At 50.1% G+C, this 10380-nt stretch overlaps 1 protein-coding gene across 1 annotated transcript in view; it reads right to left on the bottom strand.

Annotated features, from left to right (window-relative positions):
• LOC311339155 (semaphorin-3F-like) overlaps nucleotides 1–9755 on the bottom strand; it is a gene marked incomplete at both ends in the record, with an annotated part of 14086 nt that extends 4331 nt beyond the window's left edge. The window contains 2 exons of the mRNA XM_084464525.1: nucleotides 1725–1835; nucleotides 9606–9755. Coding sequence (XP_084320651.1) covers nucleotides 1725–1835; nucleotides 9606–9755 — 261 coding nt within the window. The remainder of the gene's footprint in view (nucleotides 1–1724; nucleotides 1836–9605) is intronic.
• Between the last annotated feature and the right edge of the window lie 625 nt (nucleotides 9756–10380).

Raw genomic sequence — 10380 nt, 5'->3', positions numbered from 1 at the left:
CCGCCGCCGAGGGGCCAGGGACCACTCAGCCCTCCGTCCTTATTGAAACAGCGTTTCCTACAAAGGCCCGCTGAGACTCTGTGATGCGTGTTCAAATCCTGACTAACTAACCCGACCGGAGGACAAAACAGCCTCAGTGAGCACTCCCATGAACCCTGACAGAGATCTCACACGCCAGCTTAGAGGTAGGAGAGTGGGAGAGAGCACGGGGCCAAAGCGGGACGTTCTCACAAGTTGCACAAACGTTGTATTTTCCAGTGGAAAACAGGATAGGAATCACTGAGCAGGCTGCTGCTAGCTGTTCACAGCAGTCTTGTGTATAACTAGCTCACAAGCGTTGCATACAAGTACATGCAAAGCTTTTTTCCACCGGAGAGATAGCATTGTGTTTTTTGGGAAATAATAAGGCATTGGTTAATAGAGTTATAATGTAGCAAGTTCTAAGGCATTGGTTAATAGTGTTATAATGTAGCAAGTACCATAGAATTGAATATGGTATGGTACTTTGTACTTGATACTCTGTCCACAGCTATGCTTTGCGTCGGCTGTTTTATGCATCAGCTTCAGTCATTGCAACCGTGCATTCATAGGATGCTCCATTGCAATGTTATGTTGTGGCCAAAATTGGATAAGCCAAAAGCTGCTTCCAGTGTGACTAAACATAAATCAAACACAGCCATCTCGCAACGACGAACGATGTGGAAACATTTCCCCAAAGCATGTTTTACCATTTACCTGCCCTGCCCCTTCGCGTCTCGGTAGTTAGCATTTCCACCGACCTTACCGTTGTAACCAAAACATTACCTTGAAAACAAGCGTTGATAGGCGTTTTCATGGCAGCCGCACAGAAGACTAAGTCATCGGGACATTTATCTGGAATCTACCTCCCTAATGTGGGGGGGATAATAATGCCGTTTTCATTCATTCCACAGCTTTCTTCAACACCTTCCCTGTTTTCTTTCAGCGGCTTGTCTGATCCTGCCAGCGTCCACCGGCTCCTCTGTCTGCATACCAGCTCCCTGAGATAAGGCACGCCTCGCTTTGCTGCTCCCCGGCCGCCATTCTTTAGCACCCAGCATGCCACAGGTGTAAGGAGCGATGGGGGGACATCCATCCAGGATGTGTGCAATAACTAAATGTTTTTGTCACGGACGGGTTGCTTTTTGGTTCACCCATAAATAGCGGCCTGAGTGTGGCGTGAGGACCGGGGATGTGCTGACAGACGGGGTCTAATGACACCCCAGCCAGATCCCAGAATGCCCGGGGGCCCGCCGCACTCCCGTAAAAAATGGCGCTAACCTTTCCTTTTAATGAACTAGTGAATGGGGCTCGGAGGTGCAACAGTGACCTCCGAATTCATTCTCATCTGAATGACCGGTGACCGGTGGAGGGGGGAGGGGGGGGAGGTGTTGCTAAGGCCTAGGAGTCACACCCATGTCTGTCTAAGAAGGGGCGGGGGGGGGGGGGGGCGGTCATAACACAACAAACCCCTAATGGAAGACGATCAGAGGCCCATCTGCCGACGAGACGCCCCCCTGCCCTGCCGCTGCCGACACCCCACTTGACCTCGGTGTCCGCCGGAGACAAAGACAAGGTCGCACCCCCGACCAGGTACGCGTCAACGCACAGCGCCGCACTCTGCGGCGCTAATGCCATGAGACAGCCACGAGACAGGCGGATGAAAGGAGCGAGGTGGCCGCCTGTTAAGCAGCGTGGCGTGGTACCTCAGACGGGGCTCTCAGAGCGAGGGCCCCGGGGGCGAGGGCCTGTCCGTTCGGCGGACATGCTTTCTGCTGAGTCGGCGGCAGATGGAAGCTCGGACACAAAGGCCGCGGCTAACATACATAGTCATGAGATATATGGATATCGAACACAAGCATACCCTGAACCGGAGACCATGAGAGATATGACGCTGGGGCTGTATTCTATATTCTTAGAGGGTGGCCACTGAAAGGAGCTTAGGACCGGAAGAGTTTGCTAGAAGAAGGTATCGTCAGAGTCTGTTATTATCAAGCTGATTACATACAGAAAGGTCAGCTTGGCTTTTCACTTGCTTCTCAAATGAAGTCCATAGCAATATAGTAAATTGAAAGCCGGTCCAAGTCCGTTCTTCTATGTAGGTATTTCATGAGTCAAAGGAACCGAAGAATTTGTTTATTTCAAACATGGCCACGATAAACAACACATTAACCAGCAGTCATACAAAGCTCCTGGGGTCGATATCACAGGTAAATACTGGAGCTCGCCACGTAATGCTTTGAGGGAACCCAAACTCAGTGTTGTTATTCCCTACTCAGGCTGACGACAGGGCCTGACTCCTGCAACCATGAGCAGCATTTTCCTACGCCTTTCTTGGATTAACTGCAATACGTGGAACAGGCCATCTTACACTAAAGAGGATAAGACGCACGCTGGGAACTGCTCTGCTAGATTAACGTTCAGAAGCTTTGCACCTCTCCGTGGGATAGATCAACTCCCTAGACGCTGCTCAGTGATGTAACTCTCTCCAGCGTGGAACTCATGCTTTTACTCACATGTGACGTAGACCAGTGGCATGAGCATGAGCAACAATGATGTGCATCTTGCCACACTTTAAAATGGCATTTCCTGTCTCGACTATTCTGTTTAAGATAGTCATTTTGCAGAAATGCTAAAAAAAAAAAACAGATTGTTCCCCGGAGAGAAGTGGGGAGAGGAGATGATAAGATAAGATAAGCCTTTATTTATCCCTGGAGGGAAATTCAGGTGTCATGGCGGCAACATCAGTGACAAGCAAACACAGGAGAGGTACAGAGGTAAAGATTATAGGAATTAAAATAGAACCAAGTATTAATATATAAGCGTCAAACTAAAGATGAAGTAAACACAAGTAGACAGAAGAAGAGAAGAGAAGAGAAGGAAGAGGAGAGCAGAGGAGAGGCAGCAGTCCTATGGTGAGAAGATGCAAGGTGTGGGAGCCGCTGTCAATCAAGGCGGTGGGGTCTTCTCATGGAGGATGTCTGGTACACACAATGGAGGAGCAAGAGGAGGGCGTGGCAGTGCAGAGAGATGGGAGACGCTGGGGGAGGGATGAGGCGGAACAAAGGAATGCAGACACTGGACATGCTGCTGTCTTAGATTTACTCGCACCGGGTATAATGAGGCACAGGGAGTCATTAAAGGGAGAGGGGTTAGTGTTAGTTTATAAACAAGTGTTTTATGGCAAAGCCATACATCAGCTTCATAGTTAACAGTGTTTACTGCAAAGCAGATGCCCCTTTGCAGTGTAATTAACTGCAATTTACGTTAAGGGCTTCATTTGTCAACATTAACGTTATCAAGCCTTATTACAAATGCCATTAGGTTTTTATGTTTCATTTAATTCAATGTGTAATAATGTGTCAAAGGTGATTAACTATACAGCACAGGGAATACAGAAAGTTATTTTCCAATGAGGAAACAATTTTCTTCTGCAGTCCCAACCACCAATTTACAATTTCACATTCCAATAGGGTAACCATATATGCTGTGAATTGCCTTTCGAGACCAAACATGTGGACAACCATTACCGTCTGAGACGGCCAATGAGAAGTACAGTGGGCGGGCCTCGCTCTCTTACTTTCTCATCCTACTCTGCAATTACAGAAGAGCCACGGCCAGGTCTGACAGACACGCTAAACGACCTATAGATTACTGTCTGCCTGTGGGACCCACAGTTAACTCCACTTCCCTCCCTGAGTGACACACTGGCCACGCCCATTCAAGACACCCGTGCTTACTGGTGGGCTCCGCTTTCATGTTTGACGGACAGATGGGACATCCTACCCCGTGACCCGGTGGCCTTTTCTCACCCGTGACTAAAAGGGTCAGTGCGCAGCCCAGCCATTCAGATAGACTTGGAGAGGAATTTGGAATCGCTTCAGTTCACTTAAAAAAGAAACACTGGTAGCTTTACAGAGGAAAGACAAACTTTCCACACTCGTCCTTTACTTTGTGTTCACATGATCCGTTAAAATTGCGGTGTTTGCTTGCCAACATCTCGACAATAAACAGAGAGAAAATAGCAAACTACAAGAGGGACAGGAAGAATCCTAGATGCCCTACATGGTCACTACTACAGTAGTGAGTCAGTCAACGTCTCCTGACCCCTGCATTCCTCTTTTTTTCATCTCCCACAAATCACTTCACACCATGCGTTTCATCAACAAATGTGTTTGCCATGTTATGGATGTCCTGCTTGTTGACACTTGATATGCACCAGTTAAAGATAGATGCGCTCCTTTGAAATGACCAAAAAATCTAATGTTGCGTGTGACTCAAATGTTATGACCGTGATTCAAAATCCTCTCTTCGTTACAACACGAAAAAAATATCTCTACAGCGGAGGAAGAGATAATAACTTTCTCAATCGCGAGATGACGTGATATTGAAAGAAGCACCGTGGTTGCATCGCCGGGCATCTGGGATTCATAACCGTTTGCCCTCTGGTTCACACTTTCAACAACACTTCGCAGGTTCCTCACTCTCACACCCTAAAAGGAGACGCTCAGGCCCACTTGAGAATCAGGAGATAACAAGACGCTGAAGAGAACGGGAGGGAGAACGGGAGAGGGAGTGAGAGAGAGTAGGAGATAGAGAGCGAGCAGGAGAGGGAGTGAGAGAGAGTAGGAGACAGAGAGAGCAGGAGAGGGAGTGAGAGAGAGTAGGAGACAGAGAGAGAGCAGGAGAGGGAGTGAGAGAGAGTAGGAGACAGAGAGAGAGCAGGAGAGGGAGTGAGAGAGAGTAGGAGACAGAGAGAGAGCAGGAGAAGGAGTGAGAGAGAGTAGGAGATAGAGAGAGAGCAGGAGAGGGAGTGAGAGAGTAGGAGACAGAGAGAGCAGGAGAGGGGGAGAGAGAGAGTAGGAGACAGAGAGAGCAGGAGAGGGAGAGAGGCTTGAGAGACAGAAGCGGTTAGACAGAGCATGAAGTGAACGGAGAGAATAATAAAGAGAGAAAGACAGCAAGACAGAGAGACTCAAAGGGGGCTGGAATAAAAAGAACTGCGAAGGAGAAAACGAAAGGCAGCGATAAGAGATTGGGATAAGAAACACGTTTGTTTGTTTATCCACGAGACACGCAGCGTACATGCGTGAGAGGAGGAAGTCATGGTCACGGTTCCTCCATCGGCAGCCAGGTGGGGTGTTTTAAAGAAGGCCTGCGAGGCTCCACACCCCTTCTTATCTCACACTGTCATTCCTGCTCATAAATCAGCGCTCAGCCAGCCGCTCGGAGACGATAAGGCAGCCATACAGAGGCCGATCCACACCGATGCTGCGGAGCGATTTCACTCCTATCTGCTCTTCTTGAGTATTTCTTCCTCACTCTTCCTTCTTCCTTCCTCCCTCTCTCTCTCTCTCTCTCTCTCTCTCTCTCACACACACACGAGCACAAACACACATAAAAACCAACCAACACATTCACAATCTGTCCTGTCTTTGTCATCTGTTTTCTCATCCCGTCCAATATCTGCAGCACACAACGGTAATGTTTGAGCGCAGCGTTGCGTGTGCGTGTGTTTGACCGTACCGCCTGCCAGGTTTTCCTCTTTCAGGAAGGCCCCATCCAGAAGCACTCTTCGACCTTTAGTGAGTTTGAATTACCCTTCAAGTGTTGACGGAAAGTGCTAGGACCATGATAGGATCTGGTGCTCTGAAGGCCAAGCCGAGGCCAGCTAGCCATGAAGGAGGACTTCTACTTGCACAACGTATCAGAGACAATCGCTCCTGTTCAAGGGGAGGATTGTGATTTCTTACTGGACATTCAGTTGTGATGGTTGTGAAGATAATTATAATAATATACTGTGCTTTCCTATTCTTAATCAGGCATATATATTTGTAAAGAATGAACATTAACGATTTAATCTAACGATAACAAACATTTGAATCTATCTTGGCCAACACTCTGGATATATATTACCAGCGTTCTCTAACATCAAGCCATAATATCCTTCAAGCCCATTACTATAAACAAACAAGCATTAATCTTTGTGGCATAGCTGTACCACCACGTGTTTGGCAGCCCTGGCATGACAAACGCCGCCGTTGTTTTAATGCTCTTATTTTCCCCCGAAACTGATGGATGTGGTGAATTAATCATCCATTGATGCCCTAATTGGACAGTGTAATCCCGACACGGCGAGTGAATAAGTGAATTTCACGCAAAGCGCTGTGCTCCAACTTTGTCCGAGGTGCTGGAATGATCCACGGCTAACGCTAATGGACCCCGGCCTTTACAACTCCCCTAAGACGATTACCATGAATAAAGCATAATTCAGATCTCGTCCACTCGGGCCCAACACATTCCTTTGTTTCCTCTTGTGCGACGCTCAGAAGCCAAGGCCGCGTGAAAAAAGGGGATTCCGGCCCGTGATGGAGTGCTTAGTGCGCCGCTACCCAGAGTGAGTTTACGGCGGGTTTGTGTGTGAGACACGTTGTACCAGGGGGGCCCTCTTGTCCAGAAGCCTACAGAGTCGGCTTGTAGTCGCCGGCTGAGAACGCATAGTCCGGAGGAACACGACCATTCATCTTCCATGAAACCCGACAGAACATGAAAGGCCAGGATGCCGGCCAAGTTGTCAGCCGTGGGACGGCCACAGCGTGTCTGCCAAGAGGAGGAAGAGTAAAAAAAGATGAGAACGATGAGAGCGAGAGAGGGAGGGAGAGGGAGGGGGAGGGAGGGAGGGGGGTAGCGTAGGCGAGAGAGAGAGAGAGAGAGAGAGAGAGAGAGAGAGAGAGAGAGAGGGGTAGCTTAGCGAGAGAGAGAGAGAGAGAGAGAGAGAGAGAGAGAGAGAGACAGAGAGAGAGAGAGGGGTAGCGTAGCGAGAGAGAGAGAGAGAGAGAGAGAGAGAGAGGGTGAGAGCTAGAGAGAAAAAGAGAGAGAGAGAGAGAGAGAGAGAGAGAGGGAGAGAGAGAGAGAGAGAGGGTGAGAGCTAGAGAGAAAAAGAGAGAGAGAGAGAGAGAGAGAGAGAGAGAGGGAGAGAGAGAGAGAGAGAGAGAGAGGGTGAGAGCTAGAGAAAAAGAGAGAGAGGGCGAGAGCGAGCAGAGACAGAGATGCATTAAGCATGAATTGCACTTCCAGTGTTGTACAGCACCCCTCCTCCTCCCCCATGGGAGGTGGCGGAGGTGAATGAAGTAAATGAATGATGGACCAAACCCACACAAACGGCCCACTCCTATTGAGACGGAGCAGTCCATTCACAGGGATGAGTGAGGCGGCGACAACAGCGACAACAACAACAATCACAACAGCAACATAGGAGGCCCTGGTCCTGCCTCCCCATTCACACACACACACACACACACACACACACACACACCACACATGTGACACATGGGGCCGGCCGTGGTCAGCCAACATGCCACTGTGGACACCTATGGAGGGTTCCTGAGAACAGGGCTGTCTGACAAAGCGCCGGGCCAGAGGGGAGGGAGCAGGGCACAGAGTGCGAGGGCCGGGGCGGGGACTTGGCATCACGTCAATACAAGTGCTGAACAATGAGCCGGCTCCTCCCCTCGCAATCAGCACATTATCCACGCTCCAGGGAGCCCATCAGTGCATGAACCTGGAAAACGAGGAAAGCCCGGAAGCCACCCCGCGCTCTGCCCACAGTCAAATCCTCCTCCTCCTCCTCCCCCTCCTCCTCCTGTCCTCTTCCCCTCCATCCTCGTCCGCTTCCTCCCCCTCTCCCTCATGCCCTCCTCCTTCGCCCCCCACCTCCTCTTCCTCCTCCCTCACCTTTTCCTCTGCCTCCTCATTCTTCTACTCCTCCCCCCTCCTCTTCCACCTCTTCTACTCCCCCTCCTCTTCCACCTCTTCTCCTCCCCCTCTTCTTCCTCCTCTCCCTCCTCCTCCTTCACCTTTTCCTTCTCTTTCCCCTCCCCCTCCTCCTCCTCCCCCCTCCCCCTCCTCCCCCTCCTCCCCCTCCCCTCCCTGTTGTCCCTCTAGGTCAGGGTGGATCTCGGAGGTCCAAGCCCACCCAGGGGGGGGGATCTCCTCCGAGGTCACCTCAACGTTTCACTGCTTGTCACTACAGAACTCAAACTGAGTCAAACAGGCTTTGTCTGCGTCCAGCAATGTTGCTCAACAACCAAGCGCCCACCGCTAGATCTATCTGCACCATCTGTGTACTATCAGCTAACAGATGAGCTACATTGTAAAGTAGCACTAATGGCTATGTGCTTAGCTCTTCAACTCATGCTGCAATGCCAGTGGCAGCGGTGATGGGAAAACAACGAGGTTGTATTAAACACAGACCATCATTTATTGTTAACAAACTGGAAGCGAAACACTTGACTTTTCATACACGTCATTTGTAGGATATCAGGCCAACGTGATATATTTATATCATTTTGTGTCTTTTGAGAGTCAGGAATAATTCATGTGTGCACCGTGTTCTGGACTAAGAGGCAGGGGAAACGAGGCCTGCCTGTTAGGGGGAGACGTAGCGTTCACAGGGGGGAGGGAAAAGGAGCTATCACCCCGGTGTTTCTAATCTAGCGGTGACATTTAGACGTGAGAGCCTCCCACGGGATCGCGGCCGGCCTCCACCGCAGGTTTCATTTCTCCAATAACCGCAGCAGACAGTTTCTTGGTCTTCCTCTTATAAAACACATACTTTCCCTCTCGCTCCCTCGGGCTCTCGCTCGCCATTTGTCTCGACGACAAACGCAAATACACACATCTCGCTCTCTCTCACACACATAGAACACACACACACACACACACACACATTTGGTTGAGTGCGCCTGCGTGAACGCAACAAATAATAACCTCAAGATAACCTCAAATGATAACCTTTTTAAGGTTTCCTGTCTCAAAAGAGATCCGCTTTTATTTTATTTAGTAGTGGCCATTTGAAGAATGGCCGAATAACTCCGCTATAAATCACAGTAACGGCCGTGACATCCCAAAAAAAAAGGGGATTCAAACTGCACTGCAAATCCTAATCTCCTGCTCGTAAAAGTGATTGGAACCAGTGGTTTGTGGACCATTCAGAAGTGTGAACAAAGTTGGGCCGTGAAGCAGACGGAGGAGGGCACGATGAGACGGAGGTCATCACGGGGGCAGGGCCAGGGGCCGCGGTGGTGCGGCGGCACTTAACAGCTGAGGTAAACCATCTCCACCGACACTCAGCCGCGGCTAATGGCAAGCAGACACACAATTTGTATGCCTCTGAGCAGCCGCATTCCCCTCCTTTCTGTCTCTCTCTCGCTCTCTCTCGCTCTCTCTTTCTATATATATATATAGAAATATCTCCAAACTGACACTGCTACCCTGCAGTGCATTAACACTCTCGCAGGCCCTCTCCACGCCTGCCTTATCCCTCCTGTAACATTCTCACCCACTCACCTTATCTCGCCGACATTCAATCACTTCACCCTCCCTCCCTCTGCTTTTTCTCTACTCTCCTTTCCTTCTGAGCTAAAACATCCCGTCCAAAGTTAATTCCCTGGCCTTCGCGAGGAAGAGCGACGGACATTCAGCCTCCCAGTCCTCGTCTACCCAGCATTGCTTTGAGCGGAACGACCATTACAGGCCCGCCTTCTCTCTCTCTACTCCCAGACCGAACAGCACTGTCAATGTCCCACCAGCATCACAGCCTTCTTCTTCTTCTTCTTCTTCCACCTCCTCTTCATGCGGGTCACGGCCGTGAGCGTCCACAGTCTTGTTTTCACCTCATAACCAGTGCTCGCGCCACCGTGTTTCCGCCATGCCCGTCCGTCTGTCACCAGGAACATTTATTCACGGGCGTGGCGGTAACAAGAGACCAAGGCTGACGGACAGACGGGAATAAATGATAGCGGTCTGGGTAAACAAGGAGGCGAGAGGCGCCCTTGACCCCATGTCTCAGTCATTTTAGTGTTCCCCCCCCCCCCCCCCCCCCCGAGAACTCCTCTGTCAGGGACACAGCTTGGGACTGGGTCCCCCGGGTGTTGGGGGGGGGGCCCAATCATGACCCTTCCTCGCAGCCCCTAACATCCACCAGTACCATGACCTCTGGTACGTCCTAGAGAGACGGTTGTTGCTTTTAAAAGAATTGTGTCTGAAAATGAAATTTCACTGTGTTCCGTCTATGCACACCGTGGTTAGTCGTCATTTATTGTGTATTGCTAGCATGTGTCTCTCGGTGAGGGAAAGACAGCAGACACCGGGGGAAATAAGCACACTGATGCCGGTGCGTGCCACTTGAACTCTGCAGAGGGAATCGTTTGAACTCAATTTGGTTGGGAAGATGGTGACAGGTAGATGCTGCTATGGCAACTAAACCAAAGTAGTGTCATATATAGCTCTTTACTGAAGCTCTGCTCTGCACAAGCTAACGACACACACACATGCACAGACAAGTGCCCGTGTGCTAACCAC

The sequence above is a fragment of the Micromesistius poutassou genome, assembly GCF_964030765.1.
Source record: "Micromesistius poutassou genome assembly, chromosome: 2".
NCBI classification, from domain to species: domain Eukaryota; kingdom Metazoa; phylum Chordata; class Actinopteri; order Gadiformes; family Gadidae; genus Micromesistius; species Micromesistius poutassou.
Note: the sequence above shows the minus strand (reverse complement) of the source record. Positions and strands in the feature narration are given on the sequence as shown.